Source organism: Taurulus bubalis (assembly GCF_910589615.1).
Source record: "Taurulus bubalis genome assembly, chromosome: 8".
NCBI classification, from domain to species: domain Eukaryota; kingdom Metazoa; phylum Chordata; class Actinopteri; order Perciformes; family Cottidae; genus Taurulus; species Taurulus bubalis.
The window spans coordinates 3,053,436-3,074,410 of NC_136596.1; the positions used below are offsets into that span (position 1 = coordinate 3,053,436).

Consider the following 20,975-nt stretch of genomic DNA (forward strand, 5'->3'; position numbering starts at 1 on the left):
TGAAACGCAAGCTTTGCGGGATTCTCACACATCCTCTGCTTTAAAGTGTTGGAGACCAGTTGATTTAGAGCATCGACAGAAAGTGAGTGTTCAGGTCAAGCGAGACAAACTTTGCTCAAAGAGCTTTGACACCCTCCACCCTCAGATCCTTGGTTCACATCAGGAAACTCTCCCAGAAAGGAAGAAGGAAAGACAATTCTGTAGAGAAAGGGACCAAATCTTGAAAAAACACTTAATACCACTTCCAGTTCCTGTAAACATACAGAATCAGCTGTTTCTTTATGAAATAAACGTTTTTAAATTGAGGAAATATATCATGAAAATAAGGTAAATACAACTAAGACTGCGTATTTTAGTGCAAACTTTAAATTTTATATTCTTTACTGTTGAAATGTGAGGAATCTTCACGGTTCTCGAGGTTTGGTATGAAACCAGACATTTGTCATTTCTACGTTTAGAAATCCTCGTCCTGATTCTTTTTGGTGGCCATAGATTTTATTGGATACCTTTTCTCAATGACACTCAGTATCTAGAGTTATTCTCTTGATAGTTTTTTGTTGTCAACAAATGCAGAAAATATGTAAGCGTCAGTGCACAGTGAAAAACATTACATATCATGCAATAAGCTGCCTCTCATCAACTACTCATGAATTATTATTATTATTATTTGGACCGGCTTCAGTTGTTTTGAAATCCTGCAGTAATCTTTCACTGAGAATCAGATTTGAAAGGAGTCCAGTGCCAGCAGGATTGCGGTGAGTTCATTTCCTCTATGTGCAGCGTGGAAGGAGGAGGAGGAGGAGGAGGAAGAGGAGGAGGAAGAGGAGGAGGAGGGGTGTAGAGGGGCAGTGGTCTTGAAGGAGTTAAGAATGACGCGCAATTAATCAGCCGGCCGACGGCTGATATCACTTCACTGCGGAGGCTGGAATAGAGGCCCGTCTGTGCCGAACAGCTGCAGGAGGAAACCGGCCCTTTTGCCTTTCTTAGACATGTGTGACGGAGGGAGGAGGAGAGAGAGAGAAGCAGTGAGAGTGAGTGAAAGAGAGAGGGAGTGTGTATATGTGAGCGAGACCACTTACAGATGGGAATCGAGGAGGAGACGAAGAGGAAGAGAGGGAAGGGAAGGGAAAAAATGGAGGTTTTAATAGCCTACCCACATCTGTTTATTTAGAAAAGAAACCATTGTGTCATTCAGTTATTCTAACAACCTACACCAGGGCCAATGTTAGTCCCACAATGACGGCTTTTTAAATACACAGTTTACACTCCTATGAAGTGGCCTCATAACGGCGTCGGAGCCTCAGGAACGTGCCAAATGGGAGGGAGGGGGGTGCAAGCTAGGGTTTCACATTCCCTCCCACACTTCTGGACGGCTCTATAGCAGACTGCGATGCCAGAGGTTGGCCGGGGGTTGGGGGGTGGGAGGAGATCTGGTGGGGGCCATTTGTCTTGGTCTTGTGTGCTTTTTCTTGGTCTAATCTCTTAAATTGGTACTCGAGGTTTGGAGGTCTGCCAAAAAAACAAAACTGCAGGGGGTTCTGGGATGCGAGTTTGGAAAGCCGTGCGAGAGGGTATTCTGCACAGCCTTCTGTTGTTTACATGTCCTAACTGTGCTCCAAGGCTGGGGAGCATAAACAGGTTTTAAACTTCGACAATATTGGAGCGTTGGCAACTGCTACGTGGTTACGGTGAGTTAGTGAAGGGTTGTGGTGTCATGGCAGATAAATCATGTGCCGTGTACGGTTAGGGGAAACCAAACCATTTGGTTAAAGCTGCCGCATTCTAGAACGACAAATCAAATGACAACGTGACCGCACACGTGACAATGTGAAAGTGGTCGCCATCTTTGTAGCGACTGTTAGCTCTTTGCATAGCTGGCCGGCTTGCGTCCGTACAGTTTTCTCCAATGGAAACGCGCCAACAACCCACGGTACGCTACGTGCACAGCACCCAAAACAGCAGGCAGACACTGTTAGCGACTAGCTAGTGAACGTAGCGTAGCATTTTGCTGCTAAAGAACCAAAGAATGTTTTCAGGAGTTGGGAGAGACCAACAATGGAGCTAAAAGAGAGCAAATATTGAACTTTCATCTTGCCAGGAGACTTATTTTAGTGTGTTAGCTCGCTAGCATTAGCTCATTAGCAGTGAACCCAAAGTACAGTTGAGGAGGTGGCAATGTCACAAACATTTCACCATAAACCAGAGTGAGTGAGTCCCGTAAGTATTGGACAACTTCTGACCAGATGGTGGTGTTGACAATAGTTGTAAAGGTGTAATAGTGTTTGATTTCAATTCAAACCAGATTTATTTGGAGTTAGAGTGTATGATTTCAATTTTGTTTCATATTTCTTCTCATTATCCACCCAGGATCTTCCTCATTGCCAGTGTTGTGGGTCATTGTATAACAGGGAAACAAATAAGGTTTTGTGAAATCTTAAGTAAAGAAGGGATAAAAACATGATAAAACCCAAAGTATTATTTACTTTTTGTACTACCTTGTCGTTTGCAAGTATCTTCGTCATTTCAAGAAAAAAACTGAAACTGTCAAGTTTCGAGAATTGCCAAGAACTGAAAGTTAAATGTTAATAATCAGGTTAAAATCTTTTATCAGATAGAAATGTCTTCTTGTATTGAAACTACATTAAATGCTGATACGTTGAGAAGTTGCATTATGCATTTTTGTTAAATGGGGGAAACGGTTAATAAAATCCTCAAACTAAGGTATCGTTTTGGTATTAGTTCCAAAACTGAGGTACTGCAAAGGCAATAATAAAAATAATTCAAATACCTAGTCCTGTCATTATTATAGCCGTAGCCCGTTGTAAAGCTATTCATTCATTATCTTCTTGTAAACTGTCTGACAAAACAGCTCAAGAGAAACTTTCCATTTGGACTGTCACAAGTCTGCACTATAATAAAACTGATCCTTTCATCAACAGCAGATGGGGAATGTTTAGCACGTGTTGCTCAAAGTAAAGATGTGTATATATATTTATTTATTTTTGCTTTGTCGTGTTTTTTTAATTTATTTTTTATATTGTTAAATTCTTCCCTGTTGCATTCCATGTCCGGGAGATTTAAGGTCGTGCGTCTGTGTCGGAGGTTAGGCCTTTTTATTGGTCGGTCCATATGTGCTGGTGTTTGTCTGCAGCGCTATGAAAGGCCTTTGGGTTTTGTGTAGACAGCCGCTCACACAGGCATCGCGGCTGAGCAGCATGTGTCGCAACAGCTGCCCACGTGCGGAGACCGCGGAGAGATTCACGGAGCTCTGTCGGGGTAAATATCGTAAAAGTTACCTGGATGTAATTACAGTTCTAAAAGCACATTCTCCACCACTAATGGACTTCACTGTTTACGATTAGAGGACAAGATGATTGCTGTTTCTGCTGGTCAGGATGTCTAGGTCTGCCTGATTTAGAGGATAGAGGTGACTGTTTTGCAGGTTCCACTACTGGAGCATTGTTGCCCCGTGATCGCTACCTCTTGGTTTTTAGGCTGATATAACTGGACATCTACGGCATCACAACGAAGGATTTTAAATAACCCAACCACCAGGCTGTTTTACCAGTACACTTAATACCGATACCAAGTACTTTAATCGTGTTCGTCCCACTCGATGGCCAATCGTCACTCCGCACTGCAAAAAACTCATGCAGCGGTTACGGCAGATAATGCCGCCAGGTTGAACTCCTTCAGCTCTGTCGGCGCAGTTGCCGTCGCCAGCGCAGTTGCTGTTGCTAGCGCAGTTGCGTTGCTAGGGCAGTTGCCGTCGCTAGCGCAGTTGCTGTCGCTAGCGCAGTTGCTGTCGCTAGCGCAGTTACCGTCATTAGCGCTGTTGCGTTGCTAAGGCAGTTGCCGTCGTTAGCGCAGTTGCCGTCGCTAGCACAGTTGTCGTCGCTAGCGCTGCTGCTGTCGTTAGCGCTGCTGCTGTCGTTAGCGCTGCTGCTGTCGTTAGCGCTGCTGCTGTCGTTAGCGCTGCTGCTAGCGTTAGCGCTGCTGCTATCGTTAGCGCTGCTGCCATCGTTAGCGCAGCTGCCATCGTTAGCGCAGCTGCCATCGTTAGCGCAGCTGTCGTCGTTCGCACATTGTTTGCGCATCATTAGCGCTGTTGTCGTCGTTAGCGCAGTTAGCAGCGTTTGCGCCGCTTGCGCCGAGCCTCCGGCTGAGACACCCCGGTGTTCCGAGCCGTTTTATGGGTTACAACCCATAAAACGTCGCGTTAAATCCAATCAAACGCTCGCGTTGAAATAGTCCTATTTTTATTTTCTAGATCGAGGGCACAAAAGAAGGGAGCGATTGCAGGTATCGTTTGACTGGAGAAGCTTTGCTCCTACTTGGCACTGGGTGAGTTTGTTCGATACCCGATACCCAGCCAGAACAGACACCCTTTTCTTCTTTAATAACATTTTGTTGGGAGAAATTCTACGGCTTTATTTGATGCCGGCAGTAGAAAGAAGGCAGGAAATGAGCGAAGGAGACGGAGACGGACTGAAAGAATGGTGTTGTGCACTTTACCCAGAGGCCACTACAACCCATTTGCCTGTAAAATATGATTACATTTTGCAATAGTGACACCTGTGGTTGCTTCTCGACCACATTTAGATATGTCATACTCTGAGTTCTTTTTCAAGCAAAGGTTTGCTGACGTACCTTTCCTCCGCCATGACGGCTGCCTGCACCCGATCGAGACAATTATTTTTGTCAGTCAGTTTCCTCTTTTGAAGGAAGGCCAAATGTGCGGATCAGATCACTTTGAACCTTGTAGAAATTACAGTGCAGTGGACTGTGCTAAAAGGGTCAGCAGGACCGGTGCCTATTCGACATGATGGATGACTTTAATCTCACTGATTAAAGGAACACGCCCCCCTCCACCACACCCCCGCCACCATAACACTTCATTTAACATGTTTACCATTTAGCAGGATTCGGAAGAATCACTTTAAAGCACAACAGGAAAAGGAAGTTTGAACTCCCCCCCGGGTTGTGTATCACTCATTTGGCTTTAATGAAAGTAAATTATTTGTATTCCCCGCGAACTGCATTCAAATAAAGTTTTGCATTGTTGTGAAACCAGCCGGTGCGTTGTTGTTGTTGTTGTTGTTGTTGTTGTTGTTGTTGTTGTGGCGCCGCGGGGGATTTTTTTTTTCCCCTCACAACTGCCGACTCTCGCTGCAAAACTACTCTGGAAAATAGTGGTTTATTTCTGTCTCTCGGCCATTATCTGCCAACTTGTACGGCCGTAATCGCTCGTGCGTCACCGAAACCCGGAGACACCGACTCAAATCCTCTGGAAGGGGCCGGGCCAAACGGAGGCAAATTAACAGACACGAGGAAGGAAATGAATCCTTAATCTTTTCTTTTTTTTTAAGTTCCTTTCCAAATAACTTATCACTTGCCATTATCGCTTCTCTGAAATCCCAAAGAGGAAGTAATTTGAACGGATAGTTCCTGCCAACTCATTTCCTGTACCCTGGTGCAGACGGCTCGGTGCAGGCCAGGCCCACCGCCGCTGACCCGCTCTGCTGGGAGTCCAGCTCCTAATGATGAAATCCCCCCGCAGCAGCAGTCCTTTGACCATTTAGGAGTTACACATGTTAGAAATGTGCAGCGAGAATCTCATAATGTATTAAATAGAGCATCAGAAATATGTTTTTCTGTCATTAATGTAGTTTTTTTGGGGAGAAACTTCAGCAAAAGTAACTATTCAAACAAGCAGAAGACAGTTTATTTTTGGCGAGCTTATATTTTAAGTATCAAAGTATTTTGCACAGGTGCGTTGCATCACAACCTTGCTTAAGATTAAAACTGTACTCTTTTTTCATTCTATCAGACTTGTTAATCCTCTTTTATGGCATTTTCTCTGTTAAGATCGGTTTTACACTCACATTCCCAAAAGCTAGTGTCCGTTGAAATGCGTGAAACGTGTAAAACTCTGCAGACTTTCCTTCAGCCGGCTGGCCTCCGCGTCCCGGCCTGACGCCGCTGTCGGGGGGATGCTTTAATACCATTATGTTTGTCCCTTTAATTGGACTGTTGCGGGCGAGAACTCCGCTTTAATTGAGCCCTCAAAGTAACGACGCTCAGCTCTCGGTGCAGCACATCTGGTTCGACGCGCAGCTGTTGGCAAAGCGGTTGATGAGTTTTTAAAGAGGCCTTTTCTTCTTGAAAGACTTCTAAATAATACACATTATTATGGACGTTGCTGTTTTATTCCCACTGATCGGTTCCTCGCTCGAGCGGTTTCCCCGTTTCCTATTACGGTTGCGCTAAAAGGGGCACTTGAAACAACGAGGACGCCGGTGTGTTTCGGGGATCTTTTGTCAGCGTTTGCCATTCCCCGTGCCGGAGGGGAAGGCAGGAGAGGGACTCCTCAAGGTATTGAGTTCCCTGCATCCATCATTTTCGACGAGTCGGGACCTTGGAGTAGCGCCAGCAGCGTCGGCGCTAGCCAGCCGTAACTGACATTGAGTGCATTGTTTGCAGCGGGAAGCTCACGGCTGTGGCCTAAAGGTACATTCCTGAGATCAGAATGCCGTTTGAACACACAAACAGCCTTTGTGCCCTCGCTGCCCCCCCGACACCCCGACTCCCTCATCCACGTCAGGCCTCAAGAGCTAAACTGCCTCCTCTCGCTCGTGTGTCAACATGTGGGCTATCATTTTACTCTCTCTCACACACACACACACACACACACACACACACACACACACACACACACTCATGTGTCATTTTGATGATGAGGTCCAAGCAGATATCTTATCTGAGCTCTTGGAAAGAAGCCGTAAAGTCAAAACTTTTTATGAAACAAATGAGGCATTTAGATTAGTATTGACCTTTTGGATGGTCAGGAATATTAAAATACACATTGGGGGCTCATTGAAGAAGAACTGCACCTCTTATAGTTCACACTTTCCTCTTTAGCAACTTGGACGGTGATTTAGTTTTTTTTAATACAAGGCCAACGCAGAAGTGTGTTAAAGCTGCATCTCTCTCCTGACCACCAGGGGGCGGCTCCTCTGGTTGTATAGAAGTATACGCTTTATGTGTTAAAGCTGCATTCTCTCTCCTGACCACCAGTGGGCGACTCATCTGGTTGTATAGAAGTCTATGCTTCATGTGTTAAAGCTGCATTCTCTCTCCTGACCACCAGGGGGCGACTCCTCTGGTTGTATAGAAGCCTATGCTACATGTGTTAAAGCTGCATTATCTTTTTCCGTATTAAGCGTTTTCTGAAATGTTATGTTAAAATATGTAAATAAGGCATTATCCTATAAAATATGTGCTAATTTGCATATATTTCCATACAACATTGGATGAAGCCAGGTTCGGAATTGAATGAATCAGAAAATACTCAATTTATAAAATAAAATAAAGAATCATGTTTTTATGAATACAATGAATTGGAATCAGTCTATGAATGATATCTGTAGAAAGAAGAGTGGAAAGTATAAAGTCTGGTGGATGTAAGAGTTACTGAAGAGATTTATGACTCAAGAGTCTGAGGGAAAAACTAACTGAGAGAAAACGACCTTTAAAGATACGTTTTGTAAAACATATAACAGATAAATAGGGTAAAACAAAACAAAAACTCCCAACTTTATATGTTAATCCTCAAATGATGCAACAAGTAAGTGATCCCAGGGAAATCAGCAGCTTTACAGCTTTATAGCTTGAGTGTGTATATAATTCATGCTTTAATTAAAGCACAGCGCTCCTCTGTTGGCTGTGATTCACGCCTCAGTTTCTACTCCTGTTTACAGACGTTTTTACCGTACGATAATCTGAAGTTAAATGAAAAAAACAAACAAATAGTTTCTTATTAGTAAACTTGACTGTTTTTAGGAGGTGTGTCAGAACATCTACAGACGCAAATAGACAAAGCAGTACAATTAAATAAATCCCTTTGGCTGTTATTACCCTATAAGCAAACTATTTATTAAGCAATGAGATAATTATCACAGGGTTCATACACATCCTGACCAATGGGTTTCATGGCTTTTCCATGACTTTAAACCAGATTTCCATTACAAACATTTAGTGAAATCTGGGTGTAAACAGTAAAAAGTGAGTAAATGTAGTATTTAAACTAACAATGAGAATACAAAGCATACAGTAAACCTTAAATGACTCAAATGAATGAGACAATAGTTTGATTAAAAGAATAAACATTTATATAGATGCCTGTATGTATGCCTGCTTATATTTTGAGTCTTTCTTTTAAAAGCATATTCATTATTTCAAACTCAGCGTAAATGAACGACATGAACACATAAATATAACACATTTACATGACTTTTACTAAACTTTTGGGGACATTTTTTTTTTTCAAGGACTTTTCCAGGCCTGGAAATAACTATTTAATAACTCCATGACTCCTGTACCATCAATATATCTGATAACAACCATGTGTTTCCTCCCCACTCATACAGTTGGAGTTGAGATGAGGCACACACACACACACACACACACACACACACGCACACACACACACACACACACACACACACACACACACGCACACACACACAGAGCCCAGGACCCACCTCACCTTGGGTCTCCCTCCCACCCTCAGCTCCCGCCCACCGCTGCGTATAAACCCACAACAAGTGGCCAGCCAATGAGCAGCCGCCCTCCAGCGCGCAGAGAAGGGGTGGAGGTTTGACTGAAAGAAGAGCGCTCCAAGGGGAGCGAGCAGAGGACCACTCCGCGACCCACAAGGGTTGTTGTTTCTTTCCCCTCCACGCGCTGTTTGTTTTGGGTGCGCACACGGACTCCTCCATGCTCCAGCGCGGTCCTCCCAGAGGAGGCTCCCGGGACCCGGACCGTCTTTCCCCCTCGGTCTTGAGCTCCGCTACGGAGAGAGAGAGAGAGAGAGGACGCTGGAGCCCGAGGGCAGCTTGTGGCTCTGAAAGCCCCGCGATGGAGTGAGGAACGCCGCAGGAACTCTGCTGAACTTGTGGAGAACTTTTTTTTTTTTTTTTTTTTTTTGGTGTGTGTGTACTCCTGTGAGGAGTTTCTGCTCGACTCCCCAGCAGCAGCAGCAGGATCATGTACGGATTGCGGGAGGTTTCTGGCTCAAATGGATCAACGCTGACGGGCTTTATGGAGCCGGGATTACACCGCGCAGTGGCAGCCTGTTGAACGCCCACACACACACACACACACACACACACACACACACACACACACACACACACACACACACACCCCACCTGCCCCGGAATAAAAAGCGACGAAGAAAAGTTGTTATTCGTCGTTGTTGTTGTCACACATGACACTGTTGTGATAGCGCTCGTTTCCCTCACCGCAGCCAGAACAATGTGGAGCCCCGGCGCCGCGGCACGCAGCGCGCGCCGCCGCGCCGCGTCTCTGCCGCTGCCGCTGCTGCCGCTCCTCGGCTGCCTCCTCCTCGCCGCCGCGGCTGCCGCCTCGCCGCCCCACGGCCGGCGGCTGATCTGCTGGCAGGCCATCATGAACTGCCAGGCCGAGCCCGAGTGCAACTACGCGTACGAGCACTACGCGCGCGCGTGCGGCCCCGTGCTCAGCGGCGAGCGGAGGAAGTGCCCGAGCCACTGCATCTCGTCGCTCGTGCAGCTCAACCTCACCCGGAACGGCCCGGCGCTGGAGGACTGCAGCTGCGCGCACGACCCGGTGTGCACGGGCACCAAGCGGGCCATCGAGCCCTGCCTGCCGCGCACCACCAGCACCGGCTGCACGGAGGCGCGGCGGCAGTGCGAGCGCGACGGCCCGTGCAGCTCCGCCATGCACGACTACCTGAAGCACTGCGGGAAGCTGTTCAGCGGCGCCGTCTGCACCAACGCCTGCCGCGGAGTGATCGCCAACATGCGCAAGATCCCCAAGGGCCAGCAGCTGGACGCGTGCATGTGCGACGGCACGGAGCGCGCCATCTGCGAGTTCGTGAAGAGCAGCATGAAGGCGCTGTGCTTCGACCTGCCCGCGCGCGGCCAGGAAGAGGAGGAGGACGCGGGCAGCGGCTCGGACTACGCCCGGAACCTGCACTACGACGAGGACCTGGAGGAGCCGGAGGAGCCGGAGGACCCGGAGGACCCGGAGAGCGCGTCCTCTCCTCCGGCGACCCGCTGCGCGTTCACCCTGCTGGCGTCCATGTTGGCTCTACTTGCTCTGGTTTAATCCTCCGGATAAAAACTAAAAACTTGTGTCACTCTTTGACCCCGCTGGAGTGTTGGAAGATGAAGAGCCTCGCAGACTCTTTTTTATTTGGATGAAGATTGTTTTTGAGACTCTGAAGGATTTCAAATCTGGAGATTTTCTATGCAAAGAGGCAGAAAGACTTCTCTCATCCAGATTGTCGCCATAGAGACAGTTGGGCTTTATTTGGTAACAACCATCAATCAGCTGTGCACTGCCAATCTTTTATATATATATATATATAAAAGATATGAACTATTTTTCTATGACGCCCCGTTGCCGTGTTGTAGTTTTTTTGGAGTCTACTCTGATTTACAAGTATTTAATGCTGGACTCTGAGCTGTAAATAGAGCAGGAGTTTAAAAGTCAAACAGTAATTTATTACACGCCACCTAGAGTTACATCCAAATGTCCACCGTGTGAATAACAGAGCGAGTATTCCAGCTTTAAAGGGAACGTTACCGTGACTGTAATCTCTTCAAAGATATTGTGTATATATGTGTATAGCCTTTATAGACCCGCTCCCAGAGAATCCTCTATGTTTTAGGCTATGAGCTGATTGGTTCACTATGTTCAGCCTAGAGAGACACGTCTAAATCCACTGTATGGTTTGCCTTAACGATATACTTTTTATAGGAGGCATAAAGGAAACTTGAAGGTATCATTCTGGACTGCTGAGTGTTTGTTTGTGTGTTTGTTTGTGTGCTTCGCCGCATCACTTCCGGGGTGAGCGTTGGTCGGGCCTCTGGGTTTTTTGTTGGGGAAAAGGAAAGATATTTTTAAAAAAGGATCAGGGACATATCAGAAGAGTCCCGTGTTGTGAGAGTCCTTTAGTCCCTGAAGAGTCTTTAAAGTTTGCACAATGGTTCAGGTCAGAAGGGCGTGAAACTGAAGGGTGAAAAGCAGCTGATTGTGGTCCGTGAGCCGGTGGGATCCTGATGGTTTTGCTCCCACAGTGGTGATGGAGGTTCACCCGGTTAAAGCGACGCCCTCTCTCCTCTTTTATTGTGACACGACCGGGGCGTTGGATGGTCCGACGTCTGTGGGACTTAATCAACAAGTATAAAGCACAACAGGTGGTTATTTCAATGGTGAATGGCAGAAATGGTAAATGTTTTTCACGGAGTAAAGCCACGGAGATAAGCCCCGCCCCCTTTCCGCAGCGTACGCTTGCGAAAAAGCAAATTAACCACATGAAGTCAGGCGAGTAAACTCGGGCAAAGGGAACGGGCAAACAGAGCCGTGCACATCGATACCGGGCATCGATATCGTGATCACGTCTCCAGCCTTGTCTCCTCCTCCTTCCAGAGGCCGCTCTGCAGGAAACTGATTTCCTTTTTATGAACTCTTCTAAACGGTTCTATTATTTGCCGTTTTATCCACATCACTGATGGCTAATAATGTAAAGATCTTGGTTAAAATGCGCCAACGGACGACTCGACAATATCGTTGATGCTTTTGGTCGTAAATCTGGTGATATTATACTTTTATATTATACTTGTGATATTATACTTTGATATTATACTGGTGATATTATACTTTGATATTATACTGGTGATATTATACTTTTATATTATACTGGTGATATTATACTGGTGATATTATACTTGGTCCACATTGTCCAGCCATAATGTACTTATTTAAAGATACTGAATATATCTATATTTATATATAGATATAGATATATAAGGGCATGTGGGTGAGAATACGGGTTGGTTTATATATTATAATGCAGGCCGGCCTCCTCCGTGGACTGAAGGCCTAATGACCTGCTACGTCTTGATTTAGCCGGCTGTTGTTAAAAGCAACTGGCACCATAAATCAACAGAGCCCTTCCTCCTCCTCCTCCTCCTCCTCCTCCTCCTCCTCCCACCATCACCCCTTGCACTCAGGTATCAGGATTTACAGTCCATGAATGTTTTTATGTTCATCATATATAAATACTCTAATTTATTTCAAGAGTTTTGGTGAATGATGAGGATTTAGTTTTTTGGGTACAGTTTCTAAAAAAATAAATAATCATATTTTCTTCACTGATGCAAACAATAATCAATCAATGAGGAAATGATGACAGACTTCTGACCTGAGAGCAGCTCCTAGTTTAACTAGACTACAGTTCATTCCTGTAATTGGCTGGAATTCCAAGCCGCTATGCATTTATTTAGGTTTCTATTCACACTGTGTGTGTGTGTGTGTGTGTGTGTGTGTGTGTGTGTGTGTGTGTGTGTGTGTGTGTGTGTGTGTGCGCGTCCATTCATATTTTTAGCAGAGTTGTTATGTTTTCACGAGATGATCATGTCTTTGGTCGGCTTTTTGAAATGAACTATCTGCTGCAAAGTGTCTCCTTGAGGGAGGGGAGGAGGTGGGGGGGGGGGCTGGATGGAGGAGGAGAAGTCGAGTGGCACCTTTGTCATGGAGATGTTAAGCACATAATAGTTGGGCAGCACAATGGAGGGGCACTTCATTCTTTCAGGCCGGCCTGACACCTCTGGAGAGCCGAGCGGCGGGGAAGCATGTGGGAACGATCCGGCTCTCAGCCCTCCGCTGCAATAAAAGAAGAAGAAGAAGAAGAAGAGGGGGCGTGCCCCTTTAACACCTCCTGTGTTTATGTTATTAAATGAACTTTTCTACCAGCATTTGTTTTTATTTTTTACTTCAAAGAAATACAAAACTTAAAAGGGAATTCAACCACCAAAACCCAGTTCAATTTTTTTTTTTTTACTTTGCATTAATATAAGTACACTCTATTGGTTTGTATTCAATAACTAAAACATCCCATAATCCTCTAAACAAGCGTGGCTTCAGTTTCTTGCAGCATCGGTGTGCATGAAGCTTTCCAGCAGGAGAACAACTCTACAGCCCAGCAGCCTGCTCCTCCTCCTCCTCTTCCTCCTCTTCCTCCTCCTCCTCCTCTTTCTTCTGCCTCTCACATTTCTTCAGGCTGCTCCAGCACTCAGGAAAGAGCTCAGCGTGCGTTGATTAGGCCGTAATAATGCACTGGGTGTGAATGGATGAATGAGGTGCAAAAAAAAAAAAAACTGAACAAAATTCCCATAAAGTGAACACGGTGCACAATGAGAGCACATTTCTGGCGGCGTTGCCGCTCACATGGAAGACGTTAAAGAATAAAAGACATTTTTGTCTTTCGTCATAGTACCATTTCTTTTTTTATTGAAATTCATTTTCAAAAGACCGTGAAAAAATGTGAAAAGTTACCGCAGCCGATTCTTTTGGCAACGGGCCTCTCTTCTCCCACTTACACAGAGGTGTGAGTGTGTGTGTGTGTGTGTGTGTGTGTGTGTGTGTGTGTGTGTGTGTGTGTGTGTGTCATGGCCCTGGGTTTGATTTACACACGGGGCTGTTTGTGTTCCGGCCCTCTGAGCGTGTGTTCGGTATCTCTGCCATCGACTTCGCCTCAGCGAGCTCGACCCCCCCCCCACCCCCGTCCCCCCCCTCACTCCCACATCACCCCAAGACAAAACCCCATGCAGACCCCCCCCTTCATATCACAGCGCTGTATTTACAAAGGTGCAGCGCTCTCACACCGCCGCTTGGAGAGAGACACAAGATTACAACATAACTCTGGTTTTCTTTCCTTTCCGTCCTTCTACGTTTATTCGAGTAAGTTTGTTTGTGTGTTTTATTCAGTCAATCATTACAATACAATATTCTATATAATATATAAAACAGAAAGACTGAAAAGGTATAGGTAGAAGCAAAAAAGCTTATATATTCCTATCCTAAATTATTATTATCAATTAAAGCAGATAATTAATTCGAAATAAAGAAAAAATAAAATAAATATATACATACATATATATATATATATATATATATATATATATATATATATATACACATACATCTTCCATATACATATATTTCATTCAAGTCATGAAAGCTTCGCTTCGTCTAATTACGCAACTTATTGACGGCGTGGAACATTATTTGACCTTAGCCCTACTTTTTCCCAGCAGTGTTTTCAGTTAATAAGACATGGCACCGGCTCCAGTGGTGTGTGTGTGTGTGTGTGTGTGTGTGTGTGTGTGTGTGTGTGTGTGTGTGTGTGTGTGTGTGTTTTCGTACAGAGGTAAAATGGAAAAAAAACTACATGGATCCATTTTAGCTGCAACTTGCTTTCCTTGAATAAAAAAGCATCTGAAGCGCTTCGGTGTTTCAGTTCCTCAGATGACTCGTGACTCTGGTCGCTGCTAACAAGTCACATCTTTCTTTTCTTCGTCTTCCAACAACGTTTCTGTAACTGCGAATGTTTCGCACTGACCAAACTGAACCGATGCCGGACCTTGCCGTGGGGGGTGGGGTGAGGTGGTGGGGTGAGGTGGTGAGGTGAGGTGGTGGGGTGAGGTGGAGGGGCTCTCGGCACGAGCCCCTCCACCTCACCCCTAACACCGCTGGATGCGTGCCGCAGACCATATTTCTCACGGGGGGAATTGGTTTCGGCTCCGTCCGAGGCTGTGCGGAAAGTGATGTAGAAATGGTCGGACAGTTGGAATGGAGGATGAGGAGGAGGAGGAGGAGGAGGAAGAGGAGGAGGAGGAGGCACTGAGATGGAAAGTTCATTTGAAAGGATTTGGATATAATCCCCTGAAGTTACCACAGGGGTGTTGGACGGAATGGCCCCCCCACACACACACACACACACACACACACACACACACACACTCGCCACAGCAAAAGGTAGTCATGAGAGCGGCGTTAGTTGTGTTTCCTTGTGATTTTTCCCTTTGGAGAACGTTGATCATTGGACACATAGATCATTGATTTCTGCGTCTCTCCCTCTCTCTCTCTCTCTCTCTCTCATTAGCTGCTGAGAAATCTCTCCTCGTTTCCTCCCTCCTACCTCAGCTGCCACTTTGATTTCATCATGCAAGACCTCTGCTGAGTTCACAACCTCTTTGAAATGAGTAAAAAAAAAAAAAAAGGCCCGTAATCCAGTTACTGAGGCTCCGGTCCCCCAAACCCCCCCCCCCCCCCCCCCCCCTCCCTCCCCCCCATATCCCCCCGGCACTAATCCACTGTCACCGGGAGGAACGCTTCAGTACCTGACTGTCTGTGGCAGCCGTTTGATATATTCGCTGTTTGAGATGTTTGCCCGTTAGGGTTAAAGGGGGGTCACAAACTGTGGAGTAAATACGATGTTTTTTTAGTCTTCGCGGACAGGAATGTAGACGTAACGCTCTCGTCCTCCTCTGGCCCTCAAACGTGACCCCGCCGCCTTATTGCACTCTGAATATTGTCAAATGACTCTTCCAAGAATGCAAAGCACACATCTGCTGAGTGATTAGTGCTTAGAGAATGTAGAAAGAAGAAAAGCGGGATTCTACTGCTTTATACTGAATATCTAATGCCTTGTGCTCCAATGGGGGATGAAATATTTCAATCGTGCAGCTTTTTCTAAATTCTGATCGTGAAACGAGTCACACCTGCAACCATAGGCTGTCTATACGGAGTGGACGTAGTCATCGTGGTTTGTAGACTTATGCCGCGAATTTGACGCGCAAGTAGATTACATGCAAAGTCAATGCACAGACGCAAATTTCCCCCGGGCGGCGAGAATGACGCGGATAATTCGCCTCAATCGCGCGAGTTGAAATATATGACATAATACGGTCTCGGTCTGAGCCCATCTGAAAAATGCTATAACAAACTCTTGTAAGTAAGTTCTGTAACTGGCGATCAAGCAAACCACCGATGCTCTGTGCTCTTACAGCGGTAATGCCAAGGATGGCTCCTGAGCACCAAAAAACACACATGGTGAAAACAAGTACTATAAGTACTACACATCCTTTTCTCTTGAACATTCATAATAATTAGAAACTAATATTGATGATATCAAAGTTTTAAATTCATTCCTTTCTAAACTAACTAAACATTTTCCTGAACCTAGCCAAGACATTTCTAAACCCCACCAAACTAATCCAACCGAATCCAATCTGAAAATGCGTGTCGTTCTGGAGGGAACCATTTATTTTTTAGGAAGTGTCCCAATAGTCGCCTTCTGCTGTGATTCGATGTGAGTTCTGGCAGCAGATGAACCCATCTCTCATTGTTCCACACAACATGAATAAGACGTGGAGGTACACGTTTGTTTAGGAGGCTGGTGTCGATGTATCGTGGTCATCTACTTCATAGCCTTTTAATTAAAGCTTCTTTACAGCTGTGTGACGCTCCGTCCGGCTGGAGTGAAGCTTCAGCCTCCGTTAGCCAGCGGGTCCAGCTGCTTTGCGGGGCCCCGGGTGTTAGAGTGTGTGTGTTTGTGTGTGTGTGTGTGTGTGTGGACATTCCCAGCGTGTTCACACATCACTGGAGGAGCCGGAGTGTTTGCCTTTCACTTTGGCCACAACACAAACAAGCTTCACCCCCACGCAAGGGAACAAAACGCGAGGCAGCCGGGGCCGCGGCTGCAGCGGGACGCCGTCCAAGAGCAGACAAAACGGGGTCGGGGGACGACCTCCGCTTGCCCGCTTGCGTTTTCGCGTGTGTGTGTGTTTGTGTGTGTGTGTATGCAAATGTTTGCGTGCTGCAACTGTTTGCGAAGGATAGCCAGGGGGAGTTTCACAGTGAGCTGATGGGATACGCTGAAGCTGTTTTTACATCTCATCCTCTCTTTTTTACTTTTTTCTCCCAGCATCCAACAACTAACCTCTACCTCCCCCCACCCCAACAAAAAAAAAAGCCTCCTCTAACTGTGCACTTCTCAGAGGCCTCCGCAATTCAAGGAATTAGAAAGCGAGGGGCAGAGGGAAGAGGGGGGTGGACAGAGAAAGAGACAGAGGGGAGGAAAACACAAAACTTGCTGACACGGGGCATAACTTAATTTCCACGGTAGGGGGACAGCTGTGCAGTGTAATCTGCCATGGCAGCCCATTCACACTTCAATGGCAGGCTTGACCCGCCAAGGAAAACTCCGAACTGCACCCCCACCCCTAATCTCAATGAAGGAGGTGGTGGCCACCATTTATGGGCCTGTCTTAAAGAAACACAGCCCTCTCGCTTGTTCTTGATAACACCCCCCATAAGAGACCCACACATCCAAGTCAGAGGGATTCTTAGCTGCCATGACATCTCAGGAGGCCACACGGATCTTAAGGAAGGTCCCCATTTGCGATCATCGCCGCTAACGATAGTTTTTCCTTTCTGCTCTCAGCTCATTTGAACATCAGGTGAATCCGACTGATTATCTGCAGATAGCAATGTGCTTCCCTACGCTTGGTAACTAGCTAGCTATTGTTAGCGTGCTAACTCCACCGTGTTTTCATGCTATTGTTACACTGGTTGCAGTAGTGGTCATGTAGCTACTAGCTAGTGGTCGGCGACAGCGCTGGGTATCTGCTCCCCGCCGCTAGGAGACCACAGCTAATGTCCGTTAGCTGAATTTGAGTTTCTACACTCATCCGTCTCTGGAGCTGGCGACCTCTCTCCTCTCGGGGAGGTTGTCTCCTAGCGGTGGTGCTCGTCTCATTTGTGGTCCCATAAACAATAACTCCATCTAATTCAGCTACGTTAGCTTGAAAACTATCGCTATGGATCATAGTGCTAGTTTTCAAGCTAACGTAGCTGCACGTTGTATACGCAAGTGGGCGTATCTCTCAGCCCCTCGCCAACATTTGGGGTATTTTTCTACACAAGTAATTCAGCAGGTGGCGTTAGACCTGGGATAGAAGTATTTTAGGTTGCAATGCGACATTATGCGGCAACATCGTTCGTTAAATGTAAATACAAATTTCTGACGGATTACATTCTTTGTTTCTCACCAAAATGAATCAAGGTTCCTCGTTACACGTTATTTTGTACGTTGTTTACATCCATGAGTTGGCATTGTGTTGAACACAATGCTCTGCAGCACTACTAGTGGTCAAGAACTTCACAGTAAGCCTTAAACTTGACCTCTTGATTCATGCTTCTTTGGTTTGACCGATATATCTATATTATATAAATATTGTGATACGAGACTAGACATAGGATTATTATTATTTGATTTAGGATGTCGTAATATGGCATATGTTGTATTTTCCTGGTTTTAAAGGCGGCATCACAGTAAATTGCTGTAGTTTTCTGAACTGTTCTATTATTTATTCATCAAAAATCGCATTTTGTAGATATTTTTGTGACAGCACCAATGACCATCCCTGTAGTATCATCACAATATTATACACACAGGTATTTGGTAAAAAAAAAAACATGATTGTATGAGGATACACGACTCAAATGCAATCCAAAACTTTATTTGTATTTATTTATTTTTTAATCCAATGTTATTTACCAGTTTGAGGAGAAGAGGACAGAGAGCCGACGCGATAGATTTACAACGTTTTGCAAATGTTTTTAGTAGAAAACACATTCAAGATGTCCGTCAGGATAAAATGCATTTCGTTAAGAAACTTTGCAAACAAATGTCTTTTATTTCGGTGAAAAAGTGCTTTACCTAAACACATCTTTTGTTCCCCGACAGTGTTGACAAGGCGATTGTGTAAAACTTTATTCATTTATTTTTCACACTCTGGATGTTAGGAGAACATGGATTATTTATCGGTTCCCTACAAAAGTCAACACAACATTTCTAAACAAGAAGCAGTGCTTTCCCCCCCGACATGAATAATGAGGCCGTAGCTCGGGAGTTGCGGGGAGTTAATAGTTCGGCGGTGGAAGTCAATAGGGGCCGGGGGTCTCACTCCATTAAGCTGACCCCCAGGGCCACGCATTCATCCCTCACACATTCATTTCCTCTTTTATGCTCCCGTCTCTTTTCAGGAGGGAGGGCGGGCGGCGGGCGGCAGCGAATGTCTCTGTGTGGACGGCAGGGTCATAAATATGTTTGCTGTGTGAGCTGACGTGACGCTGTCGGCCCCCCCTCCAACACAGCCTTCACATGAAATGAAGGCCGGCGTGGGACAGAGGGAAAGCCGCGAAAGCTGCCGATCACAACACAACACAACCCCCGTCTTCACCCCTCGACGCACAGTTAACACACGAGATGAGTTAACTTCTCCCGAGTTCACGTCTTAAATCTGTCCATCTCACTCCTCACGCCGCAGTGGCTACAATTCATTTGTGTGCTCAGTAGATTAGCAAACGATTCCCATGAGCCCACGCCGGGTTAGAAACCTGTTGCGCTCCCCGCGGTGGCATTTGTAAACAATCCGCAGGCGAAAATCCCAAGAGCAAACACGCGGTCCGCCCACGTCACCCATCGGGCTGGAGGAGGCTCAGAGCGGTGGACGTCGACGAGTGGGACAGAAAGCTATTACTTGACTCAAAGGCACACGTGTAAAAGTGCAGTTTTTGTCTGTTTTTGCATGTCATACCTCTTAATGTAGCAATTTATTCCTTATCGATCCTCTCTAAACCACCTTTCATCCAAATCTCATCCAAAGAAGAACGTATCCTTAAAAGTGAAACACTTCCAAAAACACTCAAAACAACCCTCTTCAGTCTTTTAAGCCAAATTGTGTCACAAATTTAGAAGCACAATGGCGCCAAACATGATGAATCTGTAATAAACTGGGCCGACATGAGCTGAAACACGTACTGAATAATCCCACCGGGGCTGCAAAAAGGAGCACAATGGTCCGGTTTTACCAAAGCAGCTGAGGAGCAGGGCTGGCGACTCAGTCGTCATTAATAAAGCCCTCTTTTGTGCTTTGTGGGTTTTCAGATGTCTCTGCATTGTTTTTGGATGACAGATTGAACCCACAAACTCTTCTGACATTTCTTCTCTGCGGTGGTTCGGGGGCGGGACACACAATGATGGACAGTTTTATATAGCCTGTTAGCAAGGAGCATTTGAAGTATACTACTCACTGTTAAATCTTAACATGAGAATGTATGCTCTCATTTCCCACATTTGAATATGCAAATAAAAAGTAATGATAGATAAATGTGCCTAGGATGATGATTATAAAGGCAAAATAAAAACTAATCTCCTGAACTATTCTATCACTGCTGTTTTACCATATGTAAGCCCCTCCCCCCTCCAGTTTAGCAGCTCACGGGTAAAGACGGATAGCCGAGCGAGTCTCCTATGACTAAAGACACTGCACAGGGTGGGGCGTCCAGTAGGGAGTTGGTAATGTCTGGAGGAAGAAACGGACTGTGTGGATGTGTTTTTTGTTTTACTGCAGGAGCGGCAGGAACGGGAGTGGAAGTGATCAGGCCAAGATGATGGCGTGGGAGTGTTTGTGTCAGTGGGACGGAGTAGAATGAAGGAGGGATGAGGTTCATGGCTCTTAGAGACGAAGGTGTTCACCAGAACGGGCTTTTTTCGGCTTTTTCTCATATTAGAACCCTTTTTCAGGGTTTCATGGAAAACCTGGAAAAGTCATGGGATTTTAAAATGGTTATTTCCAGGCCTGGAAAAGTCCTTGAAAAAAATGTAATCGGCAAAGTTTTGGAAAAGTCATGTAAATGTGTTATATTCATGTGTTCATGACGTTCATTTACACCAAGTTTGAAATAATTAATATGCTTTTAAAAGAAAGACGCTCAAAATATAAGCAGGCATACATACAGGCATTAAATACTACATTTACTCACTTTTTACTGTTTACACCCAGATTTCACTAAATGTTTGGTCATGGAAATTTGGTTTAAAGTCACGGAAAAGTCATGGAAACCCACTGGTCAGAATATGTATGAACCCTGTTTTTTGGTTTCCAACCACAACACAACACAACACAAAGGAATTAAACGCACCCGATCCAATTTTTCCGATCCCGATAGTTGGTGTGGCTGTTTCCGATAAGATGATAAGACGCCCCAGAGGTCCTCCAGAGAAACATAAACAT

The 20,975-nt window shown here is 45.6% G+C and overlaps 1 protein-coding gene across 1 annotated transcript; it reads left to right on the forward strand.

Moving 5' to 3' along the window:
* The first annotated feature begins 9,079 nt into the window (after positions 1–9,079).
* On the forward strand, positions 9,080–10,834 carry gas1a (growth arrest-specific 1a). Its single transcript, XM_079221789.1, has one exon. The coding sequence runs from the start codon at positions 9,319–9,321 to the stop codon at positions 10,150–10,152; it is 834 nt and encodes a 277-aa protein (XP_079077915.1). The 5' UTR covers positions 9,080–9,318; the 3' UTR covers positions 10,153–10,834.
* Positions 10,835–20,975: the final 10,141 nt, after the last annotated feature.

Coding starts and splice junctions, on each gene's coding strand:
- gas1a (XM_079221789.1), top strand. CDS start 9,319: ATGTGGAGCCCCGGCGCCGCGGCACGCAGCGCGCGCCGCCGCGCCGCG.